This window comes from Phacochoerus africanus, chromosome 8 (assembly GCF_016906955.1).
Source record: "Phacochoerus africanus isolate WHEZ1 chromosome 8, ROS_Pafr_v1, whole genome shotgun sequence".
Classification (NCBI taxonomy): Eukaryota; Metazoa; Chordata; class Mammalia; order Artiodactyla; family Suidae; genus Phacochoerus; species Phacochoerus africanus.
Window position 1 is genome coordinate 110,572,920 of NC_062551.1, and position 15,859 is coordinate 110,588,778.

At 42.8% G+C, this 15,859-nt stretch overlaps 1 protein-coding gene across 4 annotated transcripts in view; it reads right to left on the reverse strand.

Moving 5' to 3' along the window:
* Window positions 1–15,859, reverse strand: part of KCTD1 (potassium channel tetramerization domain containing 1) — a 193,135-nt gene that overhangs the window by 15,977 nt on the left and 161,299 nt on the right. For 3 of the 4 annotated variants that reach the window (XM_047794013.1, XM_047794014.1, XM_047794011.1), the window contains exon 3: window positions 9,334–9,478. The exons of the other annotated variant lie outside the window; for it this stretch is intronic. In XM_047794013.1, the coding sequence (XP_047649969.1) occupies window positions 9,334–9,478 (145 nt within the window). The remainder of the gene's footprint in view (window positions 1–9,333; window positions 9,479–15,859) is intronic. 4 annotated transcript variants of the gene reach the window in all.

The window sequence follows — 15,859 nt, forward strand, 5'->3', positions numbered from 1 at the left end:
TCGCTCAGTGGGTTAAGGATCCTGCATTGCTGTGAGCTGTGGTGGATCTTATGTTGCTATGACTGTGGTGTAGGCCAGCAGCTGCCGCTCTAATTTGACCCCTAGCCTGGGAACCTCCATGTGCCATGGGGATGGCTCTAAAAAGACAAAAAAAAAAAAGTGGAAAGGTAGAGATATTGTCTGAAATAAACATAGAAAAAGACCCAAAAGCCTACGCACTAAGATTCTAACATCAGCAATTTCTGAGAGGTGGGAATATACTCTTGAAAATTTTTTTGCTTATCTATACTTTCAAATTTTCTATAATGTATGTATACTTCTATAATATTAAAAGGTTATTAGAAATAACTACTAGATGTTTGAACTTAAGCTAGGGAGAGGTTAAACTGGAGCGCAGTCTGCCAGCAAAGTTTTACTTATCTAAGAAGGGTAGACATTCATCCAGAGACCATGAAAGATGTTAGCAACATGGATGTTCAATATAGATGTTCAAAATAGAAGTCTAGAGGAGTTCCCATCATGGCTCAGTGGTAACAAACCTGACTAGCATCCGTGAGGACACGGGTTCGATCCCTGGCCTCGCTCAGTGGGTTAAGGATCTGGCGTTGCCATGGCTGTGGCATAGGCTGGAAGCTACAGCTCTGTTTCCGCCCCTAGCCTGGTAACTTCCATATGCCTCAGGTGCGGCCCTAAAAAGAGGAAAAACAGATTAAAAAAAAAAAAAAGCCTAGAGAGGTGTAATTTTGTGGTTCCTCACCAAAAAAGGAACCAAAGCTCTGGACTCACAGTGTACTGGGAATTACAACTATGCATATGTGTGTGTGCCCACATGTGTCCATGCACGGATGGGTGTGAGCAGAAAACAGAGCGATGATGAACACGTCAATATAATTGGGGAGGAGGGAGAGATGAAGGGAAGAGGGAGAGTTATATCCATAATAAAACACTGCAAAGAGGTTCCCCAATCACTTATCTAGAAAACAAATTCCAACGCCTTTCAGTGGGAGCAGGGCACGAGCAGCTGCCACTTAAGTGGTGTTGTGAAGTATGAAATTATCTAAATTGTTAAATGGGTATCTAGCTCAGACAGCACATTTGCAGAATGAGATGTTAAGGGACGGAGGATGCTGTGATTTCAAGATTTCATGCCTTTGCTCAACCTAGCATTAAATAGCTGGAGAGGGAAGCAGGTAATCAAGGAATGCGCTCCCTGCAAACACAGTAAGAGATTCTCTCCACTCACCAAACGCTGTGTCCCTCTTCCAAGGTCAGGGAAGAAACTGCCCAGGAAGAAAGCACCTACTGTACTGTTCAGGGTCGGGCCGACTGACAGCCAGTCTGTGTGCACCTGTCTTTCTGATTCCCACAAACTGCGGTGGATGTATCTCCATCATAACCACGAGGGCCGAATGGCCACCCCGGCTTATTTTCTCCTGCTCCGCCAGGTTCCAGATTCCCTGTAATTTATGGCCTGTCGCCCAGAGGCTCCATGGGAAACATTTCAGGGCCCTGGAATACGTGAGTTTCATGTGACATGCTTTTTGTCTTATTTCCCCAAGCGTGGCCTACAGTTAAATCTGAACCCAATTAAAGGGTGTGTTCTGTGCTTAGTATTAATGAACAGCAGGTCTTTTGGGGTTCTGGAATCCCAAGGGAGCATGAAAGGTGCAGAGAAGCACCCATCCCACTCCTAGCCAGGGGGGTGACTGGGTGGGTCCTCTGGAATTGGCCACAGCTTAGCCCCCATGTGGAAGTTTTTCTCTCCCCAGCAACTAACGGGAATGTTCTTGGAGGAAAAAAAATAATGCCTGCCGTATTTAAATGTTTCAAACACCTAGCTCTGTTTCTGGAACATCCTGAAACTGAAAACAAATGGTTATTACCATTTCCTAGCTGTAATTACCCATAAATTGTTTTATATTCCCTGGACCCTGCATCTCTTTTAATCACAGGAATTATGAATTAATTATAAATTAATATATCACCCTGATATGTAGCTTAGGATGATATTATATACACACGCATCGTATATTTTCCAATTAGCCCTGTATGATTTTATTTTATTTGTTTTTTTTTTTCTTTTTTAGGGTCACAGTCGTGGCATATGGAAGTTCCCAGGCTAGAGGTCCAATCGGAGGGGCAGCTGCCAGCCTACACCACAGACACAGCAACAGCGGGATTCAAGCTGTGTCTTTGACCTACACCACAGCTCACGGCAACGCTGAATCCCCAACCCACTAAGCAAAGCCAGGGATCGAACCTGCATCCTCATGGATTCTAGTTGGATTGTTTCCGCTGCACCAGCCCTACATGATTTTAAATAGAAGTGTAGTGCCCACTTATAGTTAGCTCTTGACCTCTTATGACTCGAATTTTTCTACTGTTTAAATTAACTAATACTAACCAATTATTATGTGTCTAGCATACAGTGTCCTCTAGAAAAACATAAAGATGGGAGTTCCCGTCGTGGTGCAGTGGTTAACGAATCCGACTAGGAACCATGAGGTTGCGGGTTCGGTCCCTGCCCTTGCTCAGTGGGTTAACGATCCGGCGTTGCCGTGAGCTGTGGTGTAGGTTGCAGACGCGGCTCGGATCCCGCGTTGCTGTGGCTCTGGCGTAGGCCGGTGGCTACAGCTCTGATTCGACCCCTAGCCTGGGAACCTCCACATGCCGCAAGAGCGGCCCAAGAAATGGCAAAAAGACAAAACAAACAAACAAACAAACAAAAAACATAAAGATGTCTCTGTTCGAGACAAAAGGTAGTTAAAGAGTCAAGATATACACCCAAAATATGCAGAGTTCAAATATAAGGACACATATGCCCAGGTATGTACCAGAATCTGGTTCGAATGTGAGACTGACTTCATTCATCACTCATACCACAAATATTTACATGCTTAATACATGCAGGGCTAAGCTAGTGTGACAGACGCTGCTAGCTAGCTTCCCCCACAGCCCTTTCCAACCCCTTAGCCTTTGCCCATTTCTCTCACTGCAGGGGCTGAAAAAGAAACAAAAGCCATTTTTTCAGCCCCCTCTGCAGCTAGGAGAGGCTCAGTTCTAGCCAATGAGTTATAAAGAGGAAGGGTACTGGGAATCTTCTGACAAGGACGCAGTCTTGTGAGTTATAAGCCTTCTGCCCCCTTTTCCTGCCTTGAATGAGGATGTGATGACTGGAGCTGTGACAGTCACCTTATGGCCTTGAAGTGACAAGCATGAGGTCAAAACGTCCACACTGAGAATAAAAAAACAAAAAGACAAGAGAGTCCTGTCCTTGATAACATCACGGAGCAGATACCACAGCCAATGACCACGGACCTCTGACTTCTTATGTGAGAAAAACAAACCTCCATTAGTTTAAGGTGCTGTTGATTGGCTAGTTTGACACTCGAAGCTGAAAGCGTTTGTTAACATACAGCTAGGTATATGGTGCTAAACAACAGAGGCAAATAATTACAAACCCTCTGTGTGTGACCATAGCGAATCAGGGGTACAGGCAAATCTAAGCTAGACTGGGCACAGGACAGCTTAGTGATGAATACCATGAACCCTAAGTGACAAATAAATTCCAGGGAAAGAGCATCAGATGGAGTGGTCTGCTCTGCGGGGGACAGGGGGTTTGGCACACGTGCAGGGTAAGAGCTGGGTAGGTGTGTGCAGGGGCCTGGGCTTGCTGGGCCTGTGACCAGGATGTGCTGCTTTGCCCCTGCAGAGTTTCCAGCCAGAGCAAGTCATAATACACTATGTGTTGTATTTTTCTTTCTTTCTTTTTTTAGGGCCACACCTGCAGCACATGGAAGTTCAGGGTCGAATCAGAGCCATAGCCACCAGCCTATACGACAAGACGGCAACACGGGATCCGAGCCGAGCGTGCGACCTACACCACAGCTCACGGCAACACCAGATCCTTAACCCAGTGAGCAAGGCCAGGGATTGAACCTTATGTATACTAGTCAGGTTTGTTATCACTGAGCCACAACAAGAACTCCCACACTATGTTTTTTAAAAGTGACCCTTGGTGAGGGACAGGCTGGGAGATGGAGGAGGGGGAGAGGAAGGAGGCCATGGCTGTAAAACGGCAAAAGGAGGGATCCTGGCCCAGATGGAAATATACTGCACCTTGACCGTATCAGTGTCAGATCCCGACAGTGAGGCTAGTTGGCAGTGTGCGAGATGTGACACTGGGGGGAACCAGGTACCACAGGAGCTGTCATTTCGTACAACTGTATGAGAATCCAACACGATCTCAAAAAGTTTCATGAAGTGTCTCCTGGTTTGCCCATGGAGAGTGGTTGAAGAGGGGGAGACGTGTGGGAGAAGGGAGACCAAATGTGAAGCGACTCTGAGTCATCTAAAATGCTGCCTTGGATAAGGGAGGGGGGGATGACAGGAGCAGATTGATTCCAGAAGCATCTGGAGGGTACTCGAGTCACAGATGATGGGTGTGGGAGAGGCCAGCCTGGAAACAGGTACGTGGATTCGGCATTTTCACTGAGATAGGACACACATGGAGAGGAGCAGGGCTGGAGGTGCTGAAGGCAGGGAGGGGTAGGCGGGGCTGGCCAGCTCCTGGGAGGGCAACCCAAGTTTAAGGAGCCAATGGCTATGCAGGTAGAGGTTCTGAGAGGGCATCTGGAAATGCAAGCACCTTAAAAGAGACCTACAGGTGAAACTTCCCTCCTCAACTCCCTTTCCCATTTCTAGACTTCCTTCCAGGAAAACAGGAGGGAGTAAGGAAATGTCAGCTCTCTTCCTGCCCTATCAGACTTTCTCTACTCCATGAGAAAGTAGAGACCTTTCTCTCCCGGACCTGGCTGGTGAGCACACGCCTGCCATCCAGGGGTCCGATGAGAGGCTGCGGTCCCTGCAGAAGCCCCGCCCATGTTCAGAAGCCTCTCCCCTCCCCTGACCCCTTCCTTCAATTTTCTGTCCAGGGCAGGACTCAGCCCCACCTCCCATTTCCACGCAGGGCCTGTGCCTGCCTTCTAGAAGCAGCCCAGACTCCGTTCCAAGCTCCCTGTTCCACCACAGCTAGTGTGTCAAGCGGCCTGCTGTCCTCAACTCTGTCGCTGGTCATCCCAGTCCCCCCGGGCCTGCTGTCTAAACTGGTGGCTTGGCAGGTGCCTCCCCTGACTTTGACCAAGGGGTGGAGATCTCAAACTCCCCTTTGTCCTCCTCAGACCATGCTCGCCCGGTAAATGACGCGCCAGGAGGGGAAGGCAGGAAAGGGCAACTAGAGAGGAGTGTAATCCTTGAAAACCGCCTAGGAAGATCTGCTCAAGCTGCTGACTTGCAGTTCTGCTCAAGCTGCTGACTTGCAGTTCGGAGCCACGTGGCACAGACCAACTTCCCACGTCTGTCAATGCTGGACTCATGCGTGCCCAGCACTGCAGAGGCACACTTCTGAGAGGCTCTGGGATCTGCCACTGGCTGCAGAGGGGCAGGGTCCGGGGAACTCCTCAGGTTATGCTGGGCTGCAGGGAGTTGCACACACTAGTCGCACTTATTGCTCTCTTATTTTTTCTGCCAAAAGTCTGTTGTTTTCATGTAAGATAAATGTGGACATGACATGACATATGACTCTCTTTTCCATTTGGCTAATTATCCTTGACATGCCCCATTGTTCAAAGTTTCATATTGATGAGAGGCCCCCTAAACCTCTAAATTAATAGAGGTTTAGGGGGCCTCTCATCAATATGGAATCTATCTGAGATCTTTTTCTATTTACAAATATTTATGCATGATTTTTTACATAAGTAGAAACAGAGAGGAGTTCCCCATTGTGGCTCAGTGGAAATGAATCTGACTAGGAACCATGAGGTTCCGGGTTCCATCCTGGCCTCATTCAGTAGGTTAAGGATCCAGCGTTGCAGTGAGCTGTGGTGTAGGCCGGGCAGCAACAGCTCTAGCCTGGGAACCTCCATACGCCACAGGTGCTGCCCTAAAAAAGACAAAAAGACAAAAAAAAAAAGAAAAAAGAAAAAAGAAAAAAAAAGAAAGAAAAGAAACATACATATTCTGTAAATTAATATTCTCACTGAATAAAATCTTGGTGATTCCCTGCTTCCATCAACTATTCCACAGTATGACTATCCTATAATATTTGTAACCATCTGCCATTATTGAACATTTTAAAAACTGTGTCCCGTTTTTGCTATTATAAGTATAACTACAATAAATATCTATGCTTCTATATTTGCATGTTTATGTGTTATTTCTAAAAGATAAATTAATTGACATGGGATTGCTAAATCAAAAAGTATATATTTTAAAAATTTAAGAACTACCAGTCAACTGCCCTCCAGAAATGTTTAATAGTTTTCACTCCCAACTACACAATATTCCCCAATACCGAATATTACCAATTAAAAATTTTTTGCCAATCTGATTGATAAAAAGGGCTATCTCCATTTAAGTTTTTTTGATACTAAAAAGATTGAGTATCTTTTCAAATATTTATTGACAATTTATATTCTTTTCTTTCAGAAAATTTTGTTTATATTTTAAAAAGTTTTCCATTGGGCTGTTTGTATGTTTATTATAGATTTTTAGGAGCTCTTTTATGATAGGTATTAATTTATGTTGCAAATATTTCTTCTACTCTGACACTTTTATTTGTATATGGTTTCTTTAAATCAACAATTTTTCATTTTTTTAAGGATGCCTTGTGGCTATTGTCTTGCTTAAGCAGGTTCTCTCTGACTGAAAATTATACTTTTGGGAAGTCCTTTTAATTTTTTTTTAGTACCTCTATAGCTTTAACTTTTACATTTATTCCTGGAATTTTTTGTGAACTTATGAGATAGGGCTCTGCCGCCACATTTTTTTCCAAGGGTCTTGTTGCCAATTGTTTGAGTGCCAATTACTGACTATTCCTTTCTTTTTCCACTGACTTGAAATACTGCCTTTATAATATATCGAAATCCAACATACACACTTCTGTCTCTGAGGCCTGTTTTTCTCCATTGATCTGTGTGTACATCTTAGCCCTGTCAAGATCACACTTTGTAATCACTATAGCACTACAGTACATCATGATGTCTGCTAGGACACTCCACTGTTGCCCACAATTACTATCACCACCAAATATTTTTAAACTCTTCTTAAGCATTTTTTTCTTCTACACAAACTTTTTTTTTTTTTTGTTGTTGTTGTTGTTGCTATTTCTTGGGCCGCTCCTGCGGCATATGGAGTTTCCCAGGCTGGGGGTCTAATCGGAGCTGTAGCCACCAGCCTATGCCAGAGCCACAGCAACGCGGGATCCGAGCCGCGTCTGCAACCTACACCACAGCTCACAGCAACGCCAGATCGTTAACCCACTGAGCAAGGCAGGGACCGAACCCGCAACCTCATGGTTCCTAGTCGGATTCGTTAACCACTGCGCCACGACGGGAACTCCTACACAAACTTTATAAATGGGTCAAATTTCATTTTTAAAAAATCTGTGGGCGTTCCCATCATGGTGAATTGGAAACGAATCTGACTAGGAACCATGAGGTTGCAGGTTCAATACCTGGCCTCGATCAGTGGGTTAAGGATCTGATGTTGCCGTGAGCTATGGTGTAGGTCACAGATGCGGCTCTGATCTGGTGTTGCTGTAGCTGTGGCATAGGCCGGCAGCTGTAGCTCTGATTCAGCCCCTACCTGGGAACCTCCATATGCTGCGGGTGAGGCCAAAAAACAAAAACAAAAACCCCCCTGCGACTTAAATGGGTTTGCACTGAACATATAAGGTAATTTGGACATATCTGACATCTTAACAATATTGAGGCTTCCCATCCAGGAATACAGAATGTCCCTTCATTATTTCAATTTTTGTTCAAACGTTTTTGTAGGTATTTGCAGTTTTCTCAATCAGGCTTTGCATATTTCTTAAGTTTATTCCTAGGCATTATAATAATTTTTGTTGTTGTCAAAAGTGGTATATTTTCCCATATATCATATGATTGACTTTTGCTACTCTATTGGAAAGCTATTGATTATAATACATTGACCCTGAATGTCAATACTTTCATGAGTTATTAGTTTTAATAGTATGTAGTTGGTTCTTTAGAATCTTCTATTTAAACGAGTATTAAGAGTTGCAAAGATATGGAGTTCCCCTCGTGGCACAGCGGAAACAAATCTGATGAGGAACCATGAGGTTGTGAGTTCCATCCCTGGCCTCGCTCAGTGGGTTAAGTGCCATGAGCTGTGGTGTAGGTCGCAGACACGGCTTGGATCTGGCATTGCTGTCGCTCTGGTGTAGGCCAGTAGACCCCTAGCCTCGGAACCTCCATATGCTGCAGATGCGGCCCTAAAAAGATGAAAGACCAAAAAAAAAAAAAAAGAGTTGCAAAGAATACAATTTGTATACCTCCTTGTGTATTAACACTTTCTACATGCTCTTCTTATCTAATTTCATTGCATAGAGTTGCCAGCACCATGGAGGACTAACTTTAACACTTGTTAGTAACTTTAAAAGGGAACAATTCTAAAACTTTAATGGTAACTATAATGCTTGCTTTAAATTTCTGGGAGAAAAAGTGTTTACCAAGCTAAGGAGGTTTCCTTTTATGCTCTACTTCCCTAAGACTTAACAGAAATAAGCTTTGAATTTAACCTGTATATTTTCAATGTGTTGAATTGTAATTCTATTCTTTACATTAAAAAAAAAATCCTCTTTTGGTAGTGTCAAACTTTTTTTTTTTTTGCTTTTTAGGACCACACCTGCAGCATATGGAAGTTCCCAGGCTAGGGGGTGAAATTGGAGCTACAGCTGCCGGCCAGAGCCACAGCCATAGCAATGTGGGATCCAACCACCATCTTCGACCTATACCACAGCTCATGGCAATGCCAGATCCTTCACCCACTGAGTGGGGCCAGGGATTGAACCCACAGCCTCATGAATATTAGTCGGATTTGTTTCTGCTGCACCACAACAGGAACCCCCTGATCCTGCAAAACTTTAATGACTATAAATTCTATTTCATGAAGACAGTCTAACCATGTCAGAAACCTCTGATGCCTTTAGAGTTGGTGTATTTTAAAAATGCAGAACTGCAGAGACATGGAGAACAGACTTATGGTTGCCATTGGGGAGGAGAGAGGGGGTGGGAGGGACTGGGAGTTTGGGGTTAATAGATGCAAACTATAACATTTAGAATGGATAGACAATAAGGTCCTACTGTGTAGCACAAGGAACTACAGCCAATCTCCAGGAATAGACCATGATGGAAAATATTTTTTTAAAAAAAAATGTTAAAAAAAAATGTAGAGCTGGAAATACTTTTTGGAGCACATCAAAACAAGTCACATATTTATGCTATTGGTAATTTAATATGAATCCCTCACCTTGAAATCATCAGGAATGAGGAGTTTTGATGTTCGTAGAAAATTCAAGATATATCTGAACATCTGTCCATCTCTGTCAATGAAATAGTGCTGTTTGAGACTGTCCAAAACAATTGGCTCTGTACCATCAAAAAGTCTTCCGATTCTGTGATAGGAAAGAGGGAACAGTGAAGACAATTAGAATCAATTGTTCGGCCACTAAGACGAAGAGCTACTGTTTTGTGTCACTGTCAAAGGTAGCACGTCTGAAGATGGCAGTCAGGGAAAAATCACCTGTTAAGTAGTTATGGTTCTCTGAGAAGTGCCAGTCCCTGCTTGATAAATATCTCAGGGCCAGACAATTCAAACTAGTCTCAGGCTGTCTCAAGTAAATTCTATTATTCAGTGTCTTTTACCTGTAAAGGAAATGTTCCTGATGCGGTGATTACTGCTAAGTGCTGTCACTGTAAATGGAAGGTCGTGTCTCTCCCTCTATGTTACTTAAAAGTAAACAACCTTCTCTGCTACTCAAAAGAAAAGAAAAGAAAATGTTATGGCTCCAGAGTGCCTTTTAAACAGACTCTATGAAAAAAGAAATTCTGTTTTTAAGAAATCTGTGTTCTGAGCTTTTCCCACTCATGAATCCCAAACTTTCTAAAAATAAAGCAACGCCTATAGGCTAACATCTACATTTAATTATAAAAAAGAATCACTGAGAGTATCACTCATCTAAGAGAATATGTTTTCCATTAACAATATGCAGTCTTGTTTCTTAGGTCTCAGCAAAAATCATGTGTAACAGCCAGGAATGGTTATAAAATGTAAATATTTGAACACTCCTAAAATATGACCTAGTTCTGGAACATAAATGGCAACGGGCAATTTCTTTCTTTTTTTCTTTTTTTTTTTTAGGGCTGCACCTGCAGCATATGGAGGTGCTAGGGGTCGAATCCGAGTTATAGCTGCTGGCCACAGCCACAGCCACAGCCATGCCAGATCCGAGCCGCATCTGTGATCTACACCACAGCTCACGGCAATGCAGGATCCATAACCCACTGAGCGAGGCCAGGGATTGAACCCACAACCTCATGGTTCCTAGTTGGATTTGTTTCCACTGTGCCATGACAGAAACTCCAGCAACGAGTAATTTTTAAACACAGGAATCCATAATATGTTTTTCCTGTTTGTAGAGTTAACACTTGAATAGTGTGCTATAGTTAAAATGTTTTGTATCCTTTATCATTCATCTCTATAAGGAAGGCTGAACCTACACACTCTAGTATATGCTCAGTTAATAGAAAGTGGTCGCATCCATGCTATGAACAAATAGAGGGTTGGCTAAGGACAAACCAACATCCTACAACAGAAAATATAATTTATACACTTGAAATTTCTTCCTTTACAAGAGGCGCATTTGACTTTCATTAACAGTGTAGGCAGAAAAATGGTTCCATTTTTTAAGAAAAGCTTTTGCAGAACTTAAAACAAGTTTTCTCTGATTTGGAACACCATTTTATGGGCTTTGATGATATTGAGAGGAAGATGATTTTGAAATCACACATTTCCTAATCCTACTGTTGAAACTAGACAGAGGTAATGATAAATCAGTAATTCTATTCCTCTTAAAATACAACAAACAAACCAACACATGGGAAAGCTGCTCCCCTCCCTCCTAAGAAAGACCTGTGAATTTTCTGTTTCAATGAAAATCTTTTAAAGATAATTAGAATGAGACTCATGTCCTATCTGAAGGTGGGAAGCACAAAGGAAGCAACTAATTAGTCAGATCATCTTTTTAAAACTTGATATATTTTTCTCAGCTAATGTTTTTGTCCAGCTTTCCATGAATTGAGGGTGATCATCCACGGTGTAGGTTACAACCATCCTAGGCTTCTTTCACCACCAGGTACCTAACTTGTCATTCATCTCTCATGAATTCATCAATCAAATGATAGGCTACATAAAGAAGAGGCAGCGGAACTAAAACACACTTAGTCACTTATTTATAGTATTTCTAGGACAGTCTGGCGCAGGATGGGAACAAATGTGACTTGCCTGCCTATTATTAAAACATTCTACTCTTCACCGTTAATGATAAATTTACAGTTGACAGGGGAAGAAAAGGGAGTTATATTTATTAAGTGCTTTCCAGATACGTTGCACTCTCCTAAGCACTTTATGTACATAACAAATCCATTATCCTCCTTTTAAAGATGAAGAGATCGGCTCAAAATGATGAGTAACTTGCCCAACTAGTTAAGTAGCACTGGGGGATTTGGGCACAGTCTGTTTGATCTTAAAGGGGCCTCCCTACAATGACTGGAATGAAAAGAATGAACCACTATTGAATGAAAGCGTTTGGTCTAGAGCTTGCGTTTCTACCTTACATTTGTTCAGCAAGAGTTTGAAAATGAAATCCAAGCGTGTATACTGATTATTTTTGTGGCCCAAAATAAATGAGTATCAATGATTACAAGTCACTTAACTAATGAGATGAAAAGTAAATATCTTATTTTTAAATAAATCTCATGCTTTTAATTCTCAAATTAATTTTCAAAATCTAGACTTGGAAGATTGCCAGCACAGAACGAGTGATTAATACATCTTCATGGATCCAATGAGTAAAGGAGTGACTGAGTGAGGAGGGGAGTGAGCCTGGGCCAGTTACTTGCTGTAATCTGTGTGAATCAACTTCTCTGCATCTCCATTTCTGTTATAAAACTGTCTCAGTTTCTTTTATAAAATTACCCTTTATCTCAGGGTTGATGGAAAAAAAAAAATCAAAAGGGGTCAAGGCACGCTCAAAAAGAACACAGCAAAAGAAGGTATCCCAAAGTAGCAAACAAAGTTTTCGGGGAAAGCAACTCTTAGAAGACTGCAGTTACTATAGGGTACAAGATTTAAGGAGTAAAAGGTACAATCTTGGCTGAAGTGTACTGTTATATGTGGACCTTTCCAAGATAGGAGAGCCGTGTCATGTAAGTGGTTTTTAGGATACCATCAAAACAAACAAAACCCACCTCTAGCAGACAGAAAAAAGGGAACAAGGTTACAATCAGAAGCACCTTCACATCCAAGCTGGACCAAAGAGGAAAAGATACAAAGAAAAGAGGAGGGAAATCTGAAAGACCTAGTTTGGGGACTGGGAGGTGGCCATGGCCTCTGGGTGAGGCAGTGGAACAGTGGAGTCAAGAGGAATCACTTAAGGAGGAAGGAGACGAGCAGCTAGAGGAAATACTGGTCTCCACTGGGTAGATGAGAAACCCCACCAAGGAGAGGGTCCCATGTGTGGATGTCATCAAAGCCCTGGAACCTGCATTGGCCTCAGAACCTTTGCTGCCAGCACCCACCACGCAGGGAGGATGCACTCAGGCACCGGAAGGCAGGAAGGGCGTGGCCTGAAATTGGTGGGAAAATCCTTGTGGCCTCCTGAGCAGGGCGGAAGCAGCCGGGTCTACGCAGATGCTGAGAGGGCGGAAAGGCTCCTAAAGGAAGAGCCCATGGCCGCATCCATGCACATTCTTGACTGCAATGAAAGGCCCTCGGGGAAGAAAGAATCCCAGCGTTTGAGGCAACAAATATTAGAAGTAATCCAAGGAGACTTCGTGCTGCTGATTCTTGCTGATTTTAAGAGGAGGAAAGTTTTAGGTTTGTGAAAACAATGCGAAAGGGCAGGAAGGTGCCAGTGATCGTAAAATGGGGTCCTAGGTCGGTTTAGAGAGTGAATGCGCTGTGGAAAAGCATTGTTTGGCTAAGCAAATAGAGGGGAACCGACACAGGCTGTATTTCTTGTGGACATGTGAATGGAGTTACAAATCAACTGCAGTAATTTGTAAACTTTGGTGCCTGAAAACTATGTGGAACTGATTACAGTTTACTAACCTTGGAGAACATTCCTGTTTTCCAACTGACCAAGACCAAGCTGGCTCCAGATGATGTATGGCTGCCTTTTTTTTCTTTTTCTTTTTTTTTTTTTAACAATCATTTTGAACCAAGTTATAATGCTAAGAAAAACTTCCCTCCACAATTTTTTTTGACATTTTTTTAACATTCTATTTTGGACAGTTTCAAACTTTATGCCAAAGCAGAGAAAATAGTATAATAACCCTCCCACCCGGCAGTGTCCATCCAGCTTCTAAAGCTATCATCTCTTGTCCGGTCTTGTTTTACCTGTAACTCTATGCTTCCCTCTCCCCCATGGGAATTTTTAAAGTAAATCCCAGATATTCTATCATTCTTTTCCTGCAAAAGTTTCCTTAATAGGATTATAAATGTTCACTTAAAAATATGCATTAACAGATACTGAAATATCTTTCTCTTTCTTGCTTTGTAGTATTAGCACTCTGTTGATTACTCTTCTTTAGGGAGCAAATAATGCAGCCCAAGGAAATTAAGCTCCTTTTGGTGGAAAGTTTGTCAGTTAGTCTGCGTCCCCACCATGGCTCGCCCTTTCCCTGGTATTAAATAATAGTCTTAAAATCTAGGAAAAGGGCCTGACTTACCTGGCTGAGTGAGACTCAGTCATTAAGAATTTATTTTTTCTTGTGTATTCATTCATTTATAGGATCTGATTTCCCTAATTTACTGTGACTCAGTTCCTTAAGACTCTCTTTCCTTTTTTTTTAAATTGTGTAGTCATTCAGTTATTTATTCATTCTTTCCACCAATATTCACTCAGCAGGATCATGTGCAATATAAGGGATACAGGGGGGAATAAGCCACACTCTTTACTTTTGTGGAATTTAACAGTCTGTGGGGCTGGGGATGCAGATCAAGTGCAGTGTAATCGAGTGTGTCCGTGGGCATGCCGAGTGGGCTAGGGGAGCACACAGGGAAGAAAAAGGAAGTTCACTGGGGAAACTGAAGGATGAGCAGAAGCTGGCCAAGTACAGGGGTGGGGGGTAAGCTTTGATAAGAAAGGAGAGGGGTAGGGAAGTTACGAAGGCTTGAAGCTGAAAAACTTGGCATGTGATTGCTCTCCACTAGGGCAGAGAGACAGGCCACCTTAAAAATGAGGCTGCAGCAGCAGAAGCCAGATCACGAAGAGCTGTGTAAGCCTGGTCAAGGAGTTTGGATCTGGTTTCAGGGGCAGTGGGGACTCATGTCACACTATGGCCTCAGCGATGTTAAAGACAAGAGCAAAATTTAAAAGCGAGACAGAATGGAAATACTGTATCTGAAATACCATCTCTCACAGATGTAGCTTGTGACTTATCCAAGTCCTGGCTCCTTTGCCTCCTTTGACTGCGTCATTTGTATAGAACAGTGCTTCTTAATCCTGACTGCACAACAGAGTCACCTGGAGACCTTTTTAAAAATACTGATGCCCAATGCTGGATATTCTGATGTAATTCTTGGTAAGTGTTGGGGTCCAAGCATCTGTATCTCTTAAAAAGCTCCGCAAGGGAAGTCTAATGAGTAGCTGAGTTGAAAATCAGTGTAAATAAGGATAAGCAAGAGAAGCTAAAGCAGAGCAAGTCAATGTTGTTGACTTGAGATGCTCTTGGTTAGTCATTCTGTCACTCTGAACTGTCACAGCACTTTCTTTTAAATAGCCCACCATGCTTTTAGAGGTGAAGGATCTCCAGGATGACCTAGATTGGCCTCCTGTTTTACAAAGGGAGAAATATAATGCTCAAGGGCACAGAGCTGGCTAGACACAGAACTGTCTGTAAATCACCACCATGCTGCCCCCTTGGGTGATGGGCAGAGGGCAGTCACATTCAAGCCCATGGAGGACAACTGCTCTAATGCCAGTTAATAATAATCGATTAGTATTACTTGCCAAAGAGGAAGCTGCTCGTTTTAAGGGCTTTATCTCATTTCATTTTTACAATGATCCTATGAGGTGGCCATATTATTCCCATTTCATGAGAACAAGGACATTGAAGCCCAGGATGGCTGTCACTTGGCTTAGACTCCAGATGAGGTCTCATTCTAAAACCTGTGTCTTTGACTACTAAATATACAGCCTTCTCATTTATAATTTCAAAAACACAAAACCAAAAACAAACAAGACAACAAGTGAACAACATCCCTTGGGAAATACAGTTTTTATATAATTGAATAGGAGTCTGCTAATGCTGCGTGTTATCCCCAGAAAGCTGGATTATTATTAGCACTGTAGGGAAACTAATTTATGTAATAGTTGGGATAGAAAAAGTTGAAGCTCAGGGAAACTGAACCCAACCCAACCAAACTGAACCAAAATACCCCAAGACTTTGGAGGTTATTTTCAAACTGTTGGTAAGACCATGACATGATAGGGCATAAGGAGGGATGGGAGGAGCTCCCTGGTGGCTCAGTGGGTTAAGGATCTTCCATTGTCTTAGCTGTGGCTTGGGTCACTGCAATGGTGCGGGTTTGAACCCTGGCCCAGGAACTTCTGCATGCTGTGGGTATGGCCAAGAGGAAAAAAAAAAAAAAAAAAAAAGAGCTGGGAAAGTCAGGATTCTTAGGACAATAAAAATTTCCAGGGAGAGGAATGCACATGAGGATCCAACTCCATTCACCTTGCAGTTCTTGTGTTCCATTATGTGCTGCGTTT